Raw genomic sequence first — 17,204 nt, forward strand, 5'->3', positions numbered from 1 at the left:
TCGTGTAATGGATAAATGATCCTTCACTAGATGGCGTTACTTACCCGGGTGTGGTGAATAACCATAGAGTGACGCGTAACGTGAGTCACAGTGGTGCACGAGTATCTGTGCTGTACGCTTTTTGGAGTTCTTCTCGTTTCGAAGCTGCTATAAATCAGGTTGGTAGAAATTCGTTTGTATGCTTTAACGTTTCAATGTGAAAACTTCCAATGGCTGATTTGCAGATATGAAAACAATCTGAAAAATACAAAATATTTGACAGCTATCCAACTTTGCTTATAAGAACGGCCATTGTTATTGTGTCGCTTCGAATGATATGCATACGTTTTTTGTCAATTTCTGTAACTTAAGGAAGTTATTTTTATACCTTTTGTCCTTTAAAAACAATGATATTCTTTGTATAGCAATTTTATAAGAGTTCCAATTATAACCAATAAATGTTTATGAAAAGTCAAATATAGCCTGTTCGAATATAGCTGAGCGAAAATTCTGAAACAAAGAGTAACAAAATAGAAATTGTAGCATGATATTTCATTGAAGAAAACTAACAATGTAAGCGTATTGAGAAGAGCTGAAAACGTAAGGTGTAATATTACTTTACAAATAATATCTATCCAAACGAGTGTGCAGCAGATTTTACTGTCCCAATTTTGTTATTTAAATTATAGTTTAAAATTCAAATTGAACTGTATGACGGATATGTACTTTTATATAGATTTCTATAGATGTAGAGTGTAATGTCCTCTTTGTTGAACCGTCACGTAGACGATCTTATTTTTATCCTGATTTTGGTTACGTCGTGATATCCTAAATTAATTGTCTAAAAATAAATAGTAGCTCAATAAAGACTATCCTTTAGATAGGTCTAGTGCCTATTATCTTTTTTTTAACACTGTTCTAATTCAACATGAGGAACTAACTGGCAGTCAAATTTACATAACCTCTACTCCCTTTGCGATACTATCTCTATGAATTAAGCAATTTATAAAAATACAGCAAATAATAACTAATACATACTTACAAAAAATATGAATTAAATGATGTAATTGTCTTTTTTATTCATAATTTTAGGAATACAAACATGTCTTCGCGTAAAACAGCCGGACGCCGTGCAACAACCAAAAAGCGTGCACAACGCGCAACATCAAACGTCTTCGCGATGTTTGATCAAGCTCAAATCGCTGAATTTAAGGAAGCTTTCAATATGATCGACCAAAATCACGATGGTTTCATCGATAAAGAAGACCTTCACGACATGCTTGCCTCGTTAGGTAAGACGCTAAGCAAGTACTTATCGTATCGCGAAGATTTTTTAAATTTTACAAGGTAATTGATTTTTGTTTCAGGTAAAAATCCTACTGACGAATACTTGGAGGGAATGATGAATGAGGCTCCAGGACCTATCAATTTTACAATGTTTTTAACTTTATTCGGCGAAAGACTTCAAGGCACAGATCCGGAAGATGTAATTAAGAATGCCTTTGGTTGTTTCGACGAAGAAAATACTGGACACATAAACGAAGAACGTCTTCGAGAATTACTCACTACAATGGGAGACAGGTAATTTTTATTTCTGCGTGTAGTATGCCTTATTATTCTACTGAAATGAGTAAGAAATTCATCGTTCATTTCTTGTGTATCTAGATTTACGGATGACGATGTGGACGAAATGTATCGAGAAGCACCTATCAAAGGATCGATGTTCGACTATATAGAATTTACCCGAATTTTAAAACACGGTGCTAAAGACAAGGACGAACAGTGAAAAATTTGAAATATCCCGTTCTTTATATCTGTTTGATTGAGCGTGTAACACTTTTTAATATGGTTGAAATTGTAAAGTTTCAAATATCACTTGTATTTTATATATCCTCTATTAATGAGAACAACTGAAAATCTAGGATTTATATTATTTGTCGAACAACTGCCTTATCTCTAGGTCCTAAATGTACAAGTCCCAAAACACGTGAACATTTGTCATATTCATTTCAAATCAAAATGTTCATATATACAACCTACGCGAACGGAGATAAAGAACAGAAAAATTAATTCACATCTTAATACGAACTACAATCACTGTAAAATCGATAGAAAAAATTCGATATGTAATATATATTATATACTACATTAACATATAGTTGTTAAAGAGTTGGTATTTATATTTTAATATAATAATGAATTATACATTAAAAACATGACGTTTATCTTTACATCCACTCTATTTGACTTTCATATCCAGCGAAAATAAACAATAACATTTAATATTTAAGATACTACAACTGAACACAATTCGATACAAGACAGAAGAATAGAAATTTAAATAGAAACAGACAACTGCACAAGAAACGTAAAAAAAATTATCTACTTCTATTAATAGACAAGATAGGAAAAAATAAACATTGACAAAGTATTTGACCTTTTGTTCGAATTGACGCGAGACAAAGATATTTTAAAAGTTCAATCAACTTTATTTTATGCGACAAATGAATAATAGAAACCTTTCGAAGACAGGAATGTGAGAAATAAAAAATCATGCATCGATGTATTCGTGACGACTGTAAAGGAAAAGTAAAATTGACGAGAAGGATTTCGGTAGATGACAGGCGCGATTATTCCGCGTCTGCGCATTGGTGTTTATGTACAGTATATACGGAATGAAGTCTCAGGAAGCCGCAGTATCATTTCCACTGGTGCGAGTGCGGGTTTCGCTTCGTCTCTTGGTTTCGTCTTCCCTACCGCTCGCGTTGGCCTTTCCTGTCGCGTCTTTGCTCAGTGGTTGTTCCATTGAAGTAAATACCTAGACGAAATTTACTGGATCCGCGGTGGTTGACAGTGTAGTCGGGGAGGCATCGGCTTTTGCCGATCTCCTCGCGAAAAGGACTGAATTAATCGTCCGATCATTCACTAACTGTATAACGCAGAGTGTTTACTGTTTGGTGAATGTAGAGTGATTCGCGGTGTGTCTCGTGTATCGTAGTTCGGCCCTGTGAGTGAATGTCCTGAAATCGAAGCAGCAACAAGAGAGATGAGACGAGAGACAGAAGCAGAAGCTGAAGCTGCCAGCCGCGAATTGGGTTACGTCCCGTTCGCCTGGCAACGATATATGACGCAACGGCCACCCTTCGTTAGTATCCGCGATCCTCGTGATCTCTACGTGCCGCTTTAACTGCAACAGGACTTTGAGTTTCACTGGCAAGACACGCGAAAAGGAAACGCCAACTGCCTTCCATGCGATCAGTTATCCCCGCCCCGTTCACTCGATTGCGCAGCTAGTTTTGGAGGTTAGCCGATCACGATTAAGAAACTTGAACGAAAGCGACACCCACAGAGCCAGCCGGATCAGCTGTTTGCCCAGGACGACCTCTCCGACTACCCTCGGTGAGTCTGCTCCCTTCTCAAATAGTTATCCTTTCGTTATCACCTTAATCATCCGGATAATTGTTTTCTCACTCGTTTCGAATACGTATCGCGAATTCGAATTTCTCTGCGACACCATCGCTCATCGATCGTCGATTAAATCGAGCGTGAATCACTTCGATATTTCCTAGCTTCAACTAGATGTTCAACAGATATGCATAGAACGACGTGGGAACGTAATTCTTCTTCGTACTTCTTTCTTCCTTTGTCGCTGAGAAATTTTAATTTTAAATGACGCGAAATATTACTTTTAAAATAGGATAAGTATGGTATCTCAAATTAAACGTGATTGACTTCTGAGTGCGAATTTTCTCGTATTTTAACGCGAATAAAAAAAGACAATGTAGGTATAAACGGTGTCGCAATAAACATACGAAGCACGTGACCGTGGATGAGAGCGCTGTCAAAAGGAAAAACTCGGTGTCTTCGCGCGTCTCATTATAAGGGGCTTCTTTATTTCGAAACGTTAATTTCCAAAAGACAATACTCAATGGTATTCTTTCGTGGCTCGGTACGTCATCGGTAAAATACTGTAGCTTGAGAGCGATTGAGAATGGCAAACGGTGCGATGAGTTTTCTCAAACCACGTATAAAAACACAATAATACAGAACCGTGCGCGTTGCATATACTCGGTGTAATACGATCCAATGCTCGAACTGGTCATATCACTTTAATATTGCATAACGTGCTTCTACGACTGCATAAGAATATTAATACAAAAATGTAACGAGTCTTGAAATTGAACGAATTTAATTTGCCTCGTTCGACGACGACGAACTTTCACGAGCTAGTTTTATCGGTTCGGTTATTTTATATAATAAGGAAATAAAACTCGTATGCTCGCAACTTTGAAAAATTTACTTTGAAACAGTCGCTTTTAAAATGATCGACTATGAAATATTCGTCAACGATGTTTTAACACAAAAAATAGAAATACCAGATCGAAATACTATATTGTTTCGCGTGCCAAATGCGAAGCGAAAGTTTTAGCGCGCGTAATAAAAATATTACCGATGTGTGCGAGGTGCTACAAAATCGAGTCATAAAAATGATTGTTCTTGCTGAAATCAAGTGTCCATTGAAACGAATAGACATGGAAGCGGTATGATCAGGCTAATTACATACGAGTCAGGGACGTCTCTAATCCGCGGCCATGTTTTCGAACAGGTTGTTCCAGATACACTAGTAAGTAATACGTTAAATCTGTTACGCGATTTCACGTTCTGTGTCGCGAATCCCCGTTTCCTTTCGTGTCACCTTGTTCTTCTACGGTAGACACCTAAAGCCAACATCTGTTCGATACTGCTAATAGCTTTACAAAATTGATCACCTTATTGCGTAACATTCTTCCAGGTTCGTTCGACCAGAACATAACCTAATTCATCGTGCTTAATACCCTATAAAACGGATTTGCAAATGTGCCTGTATATAATCATATAGAATTATTCTATCGAATCTCAAACGTATAATTATACGTATAATCAGGTATTTCGCAAAATCTAGTCAGCGACGTTGAATCGCAAAAATTGCAACTTTCAGAATTCACGGTGTTTGCCAGATCATACTAGGAAACCTTACGCGATACAGTGTCACGTTTTTCCTACAACCACGATTGTTATAAAACTATTCGATCGCCTGAGGTGTGTTCGCTTCGTTCGTACGTCAGGCATCGACGTTGATTAAACTTTTCGACCGATATTCGCAAATATCACGGTGTAGAGTCTCGATAGGAAACGCAGGGTCGACCCAAGTAAGCATTTACTCGCTGGCTATGTAGGCGAAATTGCAAGCGAAAAGATGAAAAGAATCGCTGGTTGATAGTGTGGGTAAAGTTGTCGAATAGAAGCAATAGTGTGTTGTAACTGTGTCAGTCTACACGCGAACAAACAACGAGGACCACTCGTCGAACATCCTCCTTGAGTGGAAGCCGGTCCAACGTGTTCCAAGATGAGCGGTAAATAAGTCTGGGATCGATGATGCTATTCGGTATGCTCTATCGGAACCGTCGATCGCCACCACACGACGTATAATTACGTTATCTATAAAAGTATGATCCTCGAGTGACGTATTTACTCATTCACCGGATACGATCTTTCGGTTCGTACGAAACTATCGCGGAGACGATGCTGGACTTGAATAATAATCATTGGTTAAATAATCATCTATCGCTTTTAAGTTGCTTCGTGCGTTTAAAGCGATCACGATTTACGTTAGAGTTTAAGCCACACCGCTTTCATATCGTTGTTGGTTGCGGTGAAGCTGTAGGCGATTAGACGATCGCGTGCAATACTGTCCTTTGTATTTGTACCTGTTCGTTACCGAACTCCGTTATATTTGGTTGGCAACTAAGTGATTGCGGATTTTGTCATTACTACCTAATGACTACTAGCTAATTGATAACTACCTAATCACTTAGTTGCCAACCCAATAGTTCTAATTGCGTAGCTGTGTGGACCACCGCGATTACGCGATCGTATACCGTGAAATCGAATTGATACATTTGCAAGGACAATCGACATTCCCATCGACGCTGTTTCCGCGTTTCTTTAGCTGCGAAGAAACAAACAGACGTGGCGATTATTGCGAAAACGATGGTCGCACGGTTACACGTGTAAACCTTCGAGATAGCCTGGCAGATGGTCGGCGTTAGTGCAGTTCGGTGTACATAAACGAACGTACATCTATAGATCTAAGCTAACATCTCTTAAACATCTTGAACGGACGTCTAGCAGTGATTTAATCTCGAGCCAAAATATCCGGGTCAGTCGCTGTACACAGCGAGTGGGTTAAAGTTTGCTGTGTCACGAGGACGTCTAGACAACATTAGGCGAACGCAAAAGATCGCAGCGGTCTGCCGGGCAGAAGCTCACCTCTCCCCCACCCCATATACGCACAGCGTATCTACAGCGTATATACCAGGATATCCTGGCATCGATGATTCCTCCCTATGAAGCGGCAGCCGTCGGTCGATGGCAATAAAACGTGGTGAGTTACTGGCCAGGAGGGTGCTCTCCGTTTCGATAACGAAAGCGGTTGGAAGGCAAGTTCGGCGGTAAGGGAGGATGGGAAAAGCGTAGTAGCTTCGAGTAGGACGAACGACGCCGATTCGAGCGGGGTTAGGTGCCACGACGCGCAGGCGTCGTATCGATTTCTTCCTTTGCCTTTGCTTTTGCCTTTGCCTTTGCATCCTCCTCTACCTCTTTGTCGCGTAAAACGGCCGACCTACCGCCCTACGAGCATTTCCTCTTCTATCAACAGACGATCACTATCGCGAGGGATGTTAATCTCCGCGGAATACACATCGAACGTACCATCGACTGTAACGCAGCTACGCGAATTCTGCGATTCCCTGCCTCCGGCTATTTTATTTTTGCTCCACTCGCACAGATAACGACTACCGTAAATGGCTGGCCAGACGAAGCGAGACGGTTTCTGGCCTCATCCCTGGTTGCACCACTTTATGGTCCATCTCCTTTCCGTTCCTATCGTATTATACGCTTAAGCATACGATATATGTATATATATACACTTGTATAATTAAATTATCTCGGTGGCTAATTGGAAACTGTAGGCGAAGTTAAATTTCTCTGAAGGCATTCGTGACGATATATCCTTCCGGTTCGTTAACCGGACGAATCGGGCTAGATTGGCTGTAAATCGTGCCGCACCTGTCCGTAGGCCGATCGGATACCGCTTTTCGAGGGTGCAGTGACAATGAAATTCGATAGTCTCGGATAACTCGTACCTATTGGATCGGTGCGTTCACGGGTCAGCGATGTTACGACAATACCGAAAGCCGGACAGGGATAGTCGATGAAGAGAGAGAAGTGGAAGGAAGGGTCGTGCCGAGGGAAAGTGTGGCGATCTTTGTGTTAAGTGCTTGAAATTCGATGCATCCTGCCCATCCTGTCTCTCGTCTCGTCTCGGAGACTAAACCTGGATATGTGGTTATCCTTGTCGCTGATGCAGTTACCGTTGCCGTTTTGCCGCTCTCGAGTACGCAACCGCTTGGTATCTACGTGCAATGCGATCGGCCGATTTATTCCGCTCGCTCGCTACTCTTCATTAACTTTCATTAACTGGTAATCCTCGGCTCGCTATGGAATCATTGGCTATTTTAGTTTAAGCAACTTTCTCCAGCCACTCGGCTCACCGCGCGTGCCAGCCTTTCGGATCTCTCGATAAGCTTGCGTCGTCTCTCGAATTCATTTTCTCGTCCGAGTGCCGATATTATAAGTCGTATCGACAGCTTTTCGAATCGTTAGGAAGTTGTCTGCTTCGTGGTATCATCGAAGATTATTGGAAAGAAGATTCGAAGGGAAAGGACGAACAGTTGGTCGTAATTCTCGCGCGTGGAATAAGCTCGCGGAACGAAGAACGTAGGCTGCGGTCAAAATTAGATTGAAAAGCGAGTAGTGCGACGTGCACGCGGATGACGCGCGTTACATAAGCTACGTAGACGGAAGCGAGCGCAAACGAGTAATCGTACGAAACGATTTCGATGGCTCGATAATAAAAGAGAACAAAGGAAGGAGGGAGAATGCCACTCGAGGCGCACGGTAGCATCGTTAAAACGAGAGTCGAGTGCGGTGCAAGGTATCTCGTTAATAACTGGAAAGAAAATAAGGGAAGGGCAGAGAGAAAATAAAATATGAATACGGCCAGAAGGCGGTGGGTTTTGAAAGCAGCGCGACCAACCGGTCGTACGGTCGACCAGCGCTAAATAGCCTACGATGTATATCTAACATTATACATATATGTATATCGAATTTGAAACACCGACGTCCATCATTTGCCAGTACGTTCTAATTCTGGCGAATGACTTAACTCCACGGCGATGTATGTTACATTCGTGTAGGTACGTGGGTGCACGTTGTGTACCCATTTTGCGTCGTACCTCCACGTTCACCGTTTTCCTCGTACCGTTTGTATCGATCAAAATGTTTGCCCTTGACGCCAGAGATCCGCCGCGTGCACGTTAGATGCGAACTCCGTTGCACGGTTCCTGGTCAACGTTTAAACGACGCGCCACGTGCTATGCAACTGGCATCGTTTAACGGACGAATCGCGACCTACCCTAAATTACAAACCTTTTCTCTTCGTCCAGCGTTGCGTCATTTCGTTTCGTATCGCTGGTGGAATCGAGGGGCAACTTTTTTACGATCGTCCGATTTCTCATTTTTATTCCAACGCGAAAATGTATTTGCGGCTAGGAATTCCAAAGGAAAGACACAGTCGCGTCGCGTGAAACAATTCCAAAGAGATTTCGCGGCCCTTTTCTCGCAACGGAGCTGTATCCACGGTATATAGATAGAACTGTAGCCATGGGAAGCACGCGGTACCGTACACTTCCGCAACCGTAAATTAAGCACCGCGAGAGTTGAATTAAATCGCTGAACCACGCGAAGCATATTTTCGCTGCAACTCGGTTATTCGATGCGTCGTGCCGCATGGGAACGACGCTATCGAAAGAAGAGCGAACATTGCTGTTGACACGATCGTTCGAGAAATGGAAAAAGAAAAACCTTGCCTCTCGTCTTTCTCGCGCGTTTTTACCAGCGCGTGAGAGGAAGCCGACAATCGTCGATGCTTCGCGCTCGTCACCCCCTTTTTCAGTTCTTTTTGCTTCGAACACGGCGAAAGAATTCCTCTGGTAGTCGGCTCCGGACGACTTCGCCATTCGAACCGGACGTTCTTAAAACTTTGAATAAATTTCATTTTCCACGGTTATGCTTCGTGTTGCTCCATCGAAACAAGTTAAAGATGCGGTTGAAGCGAGAGCGCGTTAACGAGGATAGCTCGTATGTAGGATGAACCGTTCAGGAAATTGTCTCAGTGCGCTGACCTACGTTTGCAGTTGGATAGAAATAACTTTGCCTCGTGTAGCTTCCTGGAAACATCGAAATTCCTCTTTGTCTTTGCCATCGCTTCTTAACTAATTTACTTCGTTGTTTTACAATTCCTCTGTCTCTTTTAGCCTTTTCTGTCTGCGAGATTCTCGCCCTCGATAGACCACCGCCGCGTGTTCCTTTAAATTCGCTAGCATCCTACGACGAATCGTGCTCGATTTTTTATTTATCACATTTGCGATTCTTTCGTTCGTAGTTGGTCGTTTTTTCAAGCATCGACAATTCGCCGCAGCGATCTTCCAACGTTCGTTTCCTCCCTTCGAACGCAACCTGCAATTTATACGAACGTATCGTCGATGCACCGTAACGTAATTACGCTCGCTCAGTTTTTACGCTAAGTTTTTGTAAACGTTTTCCAAACTTTCCTTTCGATCTGCGACTCGTGTGAATGGGTCGGCGTTCTCGTGCGTCCTTTTTTACGATTATTCCGTTACGCGTTGCTATCCCGACTACGCGATGACTCAGTTCACGTATCTTCCATACGAAACGTATCCAACCACGTGTACATATACACACACGTACGCTCTTACAAGCCACGCTTCTAAACACAATTCACGTACGACAGTTGTGGAACACAGGACGCGATACGTCGAATACGCCTTGGCTTGAATGATCGAGTGCTACGCGCCACGTTCGAAACATCATCGTAGAGCTTGATGTCTCTATTCCATCCACGTTCTACTATTAATTAATCGTTTCAGTGACTGCAGTCGTTTCGGGGCATTGTAAACACCGAGCTGTGCACGAGCCGTGCAATTCAACTCCCAAACGTTCTTTTTTTTTTTTGAACGTTTCAGTTAAAGTCATTTAACAGTAGAACTACCACGTCAGTTAAAATGACCGGTTTGACAATTTATTTTAAAATTCCTACTTCATGTTATATTTTTTCTCCGCAATGATGCAATGACTTTTGCAGGAATAGCTAAAGGAAAAATAGAATAAACTTTAATTTTGTTTTATTCATTGGATTTCCTTATTCAGGAAAAAGCGAAGAGGGTCTACCTGAAACGGTTGAATTTTATAATAAAACAAAATTTTTTCTCCGCAATGATGCAATGACTTTTGCAGGAGTAGCTAAAGTAATATAATAAACTTTAATTTTGTTTTATTCATTGAATTTCCTTATTCAGGAAAAAGCGAAGAGGGTCTCCCTGAAACGATTGAATTTTATAATAAAACAAAATTTTTTCCCCGCAATGATGCAATGACTTTTGCAGGAGTAGCTAAAATAATATAATAAACTTTAATTTTGTTTTATTCATTGGATTTGCTTATTCAGGAAAAAGGCCTACCTGAGACGGTCGAATTTTATGATAAAAGAAAATTTGAGGTAGATATAGCAGACCAAATGGCAAAAAAATATAACGTGAAGTCGGAATGAAGAAGATGGCCACTTCAAGTATTTTTTGATACTTTAGATTTAGCTGACATAAATGCCTGGATTTTATATAAGGAAACCACAGGTGAGCAGATGTCCAGAAAGGATTTTGTGTTTCAATTAGTAGATGAACTTGCCGCTGACAATGAAAAATCACGGATAGAACATAGAGCATCTGAGATACAAAGTATTATGTCAAAGAACTCAGCTTATTCACGCAAATGGTGTCAGACAGGGTATTGTAATGATAATAATACCACCACCATTTGCGATCTTTGTAAAAAATATGTACGCGTAAAATGCACGCAGAAGAAAGTTTACGTATTTTATTTATTCTATTACGCCTATTATTATATTACACTTCTTATATTTACCAATGGAAATTTATTTTAATATTCTTGTTACCAAAGATTTTGGTACTGAATATTCTTCATCATTGTACTTATTATCATTATTATTAAAATTGTTATTACATAGTTTTTATGATCTCAGAACACGGAACTTCTTTTCTAAGATAATAATAAATCAATAAATATAAAAATATTCTACTATTACGTATTTTTTAAAAACCAGTCATTTTGACTGACTTTGATAGAAATAGCTGCGTCTCAAATGCCGGTAGTTCTAGTGTTGAGATAATCGTTAAAAGTGGAAGCTCGAATGTGTTGTTGTTCGATCGAAATGTTCGTAGATGAAAGAAAAGAAGGACATTACGAACACGCACGACAATTCCCGCGCGAACGTCCGCTAAGGGGAAGCAGAGTTCTAATCGAATAAGAAAAGGGTTTTCGCGAGTAGCTGGACGCAAGGTTCGCGGCAGCTGACAATGAGTTTATTGGATTACTTCACCGCTTGGCACATCGTCGTAACTTGACCCGTTCAATTCCAACGGTTGACTCTTTACGCGCCTACGCTCTTCCACAGTCGACGATATTCCACGAACCTTACCTATGTAACGCACTTTGTCCGCATTCCAAATTATCCAGCTGTTCGAAACGCTGCGCTCGCAACGTGCGAGACACGCGACGGCAAATTGAAGCGCGGAATTTCGATGGCTTTTTCGCTGCCACGTTTAGCTGTATCGCAGGTACACACGAGAGGAGAAGAGTAAAGGGAAAGGTAGGCTCGAGACGATACCACGGATGACCACGGACAAGCGGCTATTCTGCAAACAAAATGTTGACGATGAGCTTGGAATACGACAAGACGTGAAGCTCGTTCGATACTTGAAAAGTCGTTGCCAATGTACAGCAATTTGTTTCGTGTTTTATTCTGTAACTTCGTTTTACGGATCTTGCGAGCTCGCTGCGAGTTGAACGAAGGGCTGTAGCGAGGGGCGTTTCGCGACCTGCGACTCGGCACAGATAAATAACGAGATTGAAAAGCTGTGCCTTTGTGGCGAATAAATCTGCGAAGCGATCCCTCGTTCTCGCGTGAACGCATACGTAAAACGTCGCGTTTCAGTCGGCGACAAAACTAAATGCCACGAAGACAGCCTGCCACGGAAAAAAAAGGAGTACAGAGGGCTTGATTACGCGAACGAGGGTCAGCTGGAATATCGCGTGCACGCGTCATTATACTGTGCGATGATATACACAGATACGTGTACGTGTGTACGTACACGTACGATTGCGACGAATGTAATCGCGATTCGCATACCAGCTTCGCACTTGGTCCCTCTGTTTCTTCCTTCGTTCCTCGCCATGCCTGTGGAAAAACGTCATTCGCGAATGCGAGGCACGCGTCAAACGTTTAACCGCTGTTCCTCTGGTCAGCCGCGAGAACCACCCTTGCAACTTGCTGTGCAACGAGGAAATCGGGAAAAGAGGAAAAGAGAAGATGATCGATGCACGTACTTGGTCGCTCGCATACGTTCCACGAGGATACAACACGTCATCGTCGATCCGAGTCTGGTCCGAGGAATGAAAATAAGCCGGAAGGTGACAGAGGTTGAGGTAACGAGGCTCGAGCGATTTTCACAATAAGATAGGAGAGAGAGAGAGAGAGACTACGTCTCCGATCGGGCGCGCGCATCTTCCTGGTTATAATACCAGCGGACAACGTCGGAAAGCATAGACGTTAGCTAGCGCTGGCACCCAACCAGCTGCTAGAACCCGTACGGGTTCATCCGTACAGGTCGACCTCGCAACACGGTACAGTGCGCCGAGTAGACGATCTGCGCGGATATTTCACAATTGCCGGGCAACTTTGCTCGGCTCCAGAAGATTAACGTCGAACTCGATGCTGTAACTCGTGCGGCGAACGAGTCGCCGTAAGGCATTGACCAGGATGTTGACAGTATGAAACCGCTGTGTGTCGGACGCGGATACGACGAATATCGGCAAGGAATATCGCCGGAGTTATTTAATAACGCGATAACAACTGATCAACTGTATTCGGGTTAAGATAAGCGGAGCGCGGTTCCAGGCTGACCCACGAGGCAGCCGAGATTTCGCAACGGTGTATCTTAATTTTTCTCATTTGCATTGGACTCGTCGTTGGACAATTTCACGCAGCAAACGGAAATATAGAGTTACCGATACTTTTCAGGTAATTCTATCTTGAACTTTGTAACTCGGAACGGTATCCACGGCGTCCAGTAGCTGTAAACTTGGTCGATCTTTCCTCGCCACGAACGATTTAGTTGAGACCTTTTGTTCGTCGTTGCGCGAGAAAGCGTTTCTGCTTCGCGTATCTGTGCTTCCGGAAACGTTGAAACCTCGGCCACGAAACAACAGTCCGTTGTTCGTGCCGTAACGTAAGGTAAACGACGAGAACTGCACTCTCTTTGGCAGGGCGCGGAATTAAATGAAAATCGCGTCGCGTCATGGAATCCGTTGTATCCTTTGATGAATCGCTCTCTGTGTAAGTACATGTACGTACATTAGCGATCATTTTCTCTCTTATTCGCTACAAGGGAGAATGAAGAGCGAACGGCTCTCCCTCGGTGGAGCGAAGCTCTCGCTTCTGTATGCATTTCGCGATAAAAGGGCGCTTGAAAGCTACTACGTTTATGAAATCTGCCGGGATTAAGTCGGCTAATTCTGCCAGCTGGAGAAAGTAGCAGAGCATATTGGCGATTTCAACAACAATTTCGAAGATTAAAAGTTATCGTGACTTGGATTTCTCTTGCTACGTAGAGTTTCGTTGGATCCGGAAAAGGGGTACGTTTGTAAAACGTCCATCGAGAGAGATATTGGGTTGGCAACTAAGTGATTGCGGATTTTACATTACCACCTAATGACAAAATCCGCAATCACTTAGTTGCCAACCCAAATGTAAAATGTAGAGGCAGAAACGTACATGTTTATATAGATGGAAACAAATATGGATGGAAGGATATGGCGAGTATCGTTGGCGACGAACTTGTATATTGAAATAATTAATAAGCTGTTCGGTGGGTACACCGATCGATATTTGTGTACATACGGTAAAAGACATTGTGATAAAAATTTGCACATTAACAGGCTAAAAACAGAATTTCCTCTATGACTCAACAATCACGTGGAAATTACTTTGAGGCAATACTAAGTAAGATAATTGATAGAATGACGAAGCAAATCGACTGCTATTGTCGATATTATTGTTACATTGTTTCTACGTTGCTACGTTGTCTTTGGCAAAAGAAATCAGTTTACTATCTAAATCGTGGTAGCTAAGTATCCTCGCAGCGTGTGTACTGTATGTTCATCGGGTAGAGCAAAGAAAGCAGAAACGCACAGACAAACGCAGACACGACCGATCTCTGGAGCGCTCAAGGCGAGAAGAAAAGATCGCGCGAGTCAACCACGGAGAACGATATCAGATATCTAATTATCCGACGACTCGTTTCACCGACCTGTGTTGAGAACGGAGTGTCGTGTCGTGCGGACAGCGGCGCGTGTGTGCATACGAAGAATGTAGGTAGAGATAGGCATGCACCGACAAGCAGCGGAGCATCCAGAACACAGACGTGTGTCGCATTCGCAAAGAAATATGTACACGGCATCTGTAATCCTGATGACTTAACTCGTAGCCGAAGATTCTTACGCATACGAGAAGAAGCGCGCGCTCGTATTACGGTTCGCTCGGTACTACAGTTACGTTAATACCCGTGACAGAGACGCGTCGAGCAGGAAAAAAAGGAACGAGAGAAGAGAGACACTCGGCTCGGCTTGGCTCGTTCGGTCAAGCGATGAACCGAGAAAGAGGATGAGAAAAACGAAGCAGAGGAGAGTAACGGACGGATATTTTAACCGATTATTACGTGCTTCCTTATCGGAGAGCAAACTTCCCGCGCTCTTCTCAGCCTGGTTCAGCTTATTGGCCAATCGTCTTCTTCTATTCCTGGTCCGTGATCACCGCGTACACCATTAAAAGCAACACGCGTGGACGGATGTTACCGGCCGAGTTCCGTTACCTTTTCCTCTTTTCTTCATCACGATTCGGATCGTCGCGTCGTGACGAGCCTAGGCTCGAGCCTGCTTCTTTTTCCCTTTGAGCATCCTCGTCGAGATATGCACACTTTGATACTCTCTCTTGAGACACGACTTGGCCCGAGAAAAGGTGTTTGGTCGTTCGAGGAGCACGATCTCGAAACGCATCGATGGGTAACGATAGCGACAGCGATTGAATCGTATTAAAAGTAATCGCGTCGGTAATAAGGATAAGTGGAGTGGAACGACGATACCGATAAAATTAAAGGAAAGGAGCAAGAGAGAAACGTCGAAGGACGAAAATTGGACAGGGAACGGCGGAGGAACGAAATTACTAACACTTTGAGGGCGGTATGCTCTGACGAGCGTATAACCTCAATTCTCGCGTATTTTTTGGAGTGATTAAAAAGATCGGAAATGTCGAAAAGTTCTTCCGATTTACATCTCGATTTGATATACGTTTGTCAAATTATATAGGTGCCGTTCTGTTCCACAACCTTTCTGCGTCTTTCACGCAACTTCAACATTCCATCCTTCCAGAATCTCTCCTTAAAAATTCTTCTTAGAAGAGTTAAGAATTCCTTAAAAATCGAAACGAACATACCGAGCAGCGTTTAATAAGTGTAATATTTTATTAGAAATCAATGAGCATATTAAAGATACTTCTGGTAACGTTTTTTGGCGCGATATGCTTGGAAACAATTTTACCGATGGAGAGGTACTAAATAAACTGTATTATTTTATTAAATTCCTTAAAAACCGGAACAAACTACCCGAGAGTTAGGTTGGGTTTTCGTATTATATATTACTGTTATATAATTGGGGTTCCGTATTATTCAAGCATGCAGTGTAAAAACACATTCGTAACATTTTATCTATAGCATTCGTTGCTTCTTTTTCTGTTTTACTTAACGGTAGTTAACATTTTTATAGGATACCACGTGAAGTATGTAAGACGCGAATTCACATCTTCTTCGCGCAAAGTGCTAATTTGGTGTAATTTGTTGTTTCGTCGAGAAACAAAAGAAAACGAGAAGAAACTATGAAATCTATCGTCGACTTAAAGAGCGGAAGATCTTCAGAGTCGAGCTTTTCAATTTACACGATGGTGTAAGATATTATGTATATAATTAACTTATTTAATTAATTATTTTATCAATTAATTAAATCGGACAAGGTATCAAAATGTAAATTGCAAGCAAATTTTAAATCTCATAGAAGAAGGCTCGAAAATATACCCACGTATACTTCTCCACGTTTCGATACGCCGCTCTTCCCAAGAAAGGCTTCTGGATCCTCCGCTGAATTTACGAGTGAATCGCGTCGGACGTACAAAGTTCCCACAAGTCGTGAGAATCATTTATTTCGCGTCCGTGTAGTCGACAAGCCCGCGTTTAGCGTACAGAGACTTTATCCCCGATGTACGTACAATATATTCTACCTAAATGTGCCGAAACACGAAACTTAGCGACAATGATACACACGTGCAAATTAAACGCTAAACATAAATCGAGATCGACGCAGAGGCCGATATTTTTTCAAATGATTTACGTATAGAACAAATTATTCAGCTTGATCTTCACAGCAATGTGCAATCAAGAATTACTGTGACAAGATTTTCCTATCGCAAACTTTGCTATCTAGTATACGTATAAGCGTGAAAGCTATATTTAATAGCATCGGTTTTTTATTTTCCCACTCGCTGCCTCTCGACCGTCTTCAACGTTGAGGAGGCGCTGGAACTGTTAGCAACAGGAAGTCACGGTACCGGAAATCTCGTACGATATAACGTTAGAAGTTCGTGGCCGGAAATAAACATTTTTCAATCGCTTTTATCATCGAAGCATAATCGTTTGGCGTAAAGGGAGTAAGAGGGAGGCGTCAAAGAGTAGCAAACGATGCGTGAGCTTCTACGCTCGACGATTACGATGCGTGTATTTTAGCATAGTTAAAATAAACATCGAACGTGTCGTTACGCCTATGCGTTTCATGTACAGACTTTTCTATGAAACTGTTATCGTGTTTTCCCTAGGATACGTTTATATGTATATATATTCGAATTTGCCTGGATATTTACGATACAC

The 17,204-nt window shown here is 42.1% G+C and overlaps 2 protein-coding genes across 2 annotated transcripts in view; both read left to right on the plus strand.

The window, feature by feature from the left end:
- The first annotated feature begins 40 nt into the window (after window positions 1-40).
- sqh (myosin regulatory light chain sqh) lies at window positions 41-1,900 on the plus strand. The gene is made up of 4 exons (XM_033327802.2): window positions 41-158; window positions 1,072-1,271; window positions 1,347-1,560; window positions 1,645-1,900. Exons 2-4 carry the CDS (start codon window positions 1,082-1,084, stop codon window positions 1,763-1,765), a joined length of 525 nt encoding a protein of 174 aa, XP_033183693.1. The 5' UTR covers window positions 41-158; window positions 1,072-1,081; the 3' UTR covers window positions 1,766-1,900.
- A 785-nt stretch (window positions 1,901-2,685) lies between these two features.
- LOC117153606 (uncharacterized) overlaps window positions 2,686-17,204 on the plus strand; it is a 40,001-nt gene continuing 25,482 nt past the window's right edge. Inside the window, exon 1 of the mRNA XM_033327800.2 lies at window positions 2,686-3,378. The gene's annotated coding sequence lies outside the window, so the exon portion shown is untranslated. The remainder of the gene's footprint in view (window positions 3,379-17,204) is intronic.

The sequence above is a fragment of the Bombus vancouverensis genome, chromosome 1, assembly GCF_051014615.1.
Source record: "Bombus vancouverensis nearcticus chromosome 1, iyBomVanc1_principal, whole genome shotgun sequence".
Classification (NCBI taxonomy): domain Eukaryota; kingdom Metazoa; phylum Arthropoda; class Insecta; order Hymenoptera; family Apidae; genus Bombus; species Bombus vancouverensis.

Coding starts and splice junctions, on each gene's coding strand:
- sqh (XM_033327802.2), top strand. CDS start 1,082: ATGTCTTCGCGTAAAACAGCCGGACGCCGTGCAACAACCAAAAAGCGT. Junction 1,272..1,346: donor CGACATGCTTGCCTCGTTAG/GTAAGACGCTAA, acceptor TTTTTGTTTCAG/GTAAAAATCCTACTGACGAA. Junction 1,561..1,644: donor CTCACTACAATGGGAGACAG/GTAATTTTTATT, acceptor TTGTGTATCTAG/ATTTACGGATGACGATGTGG.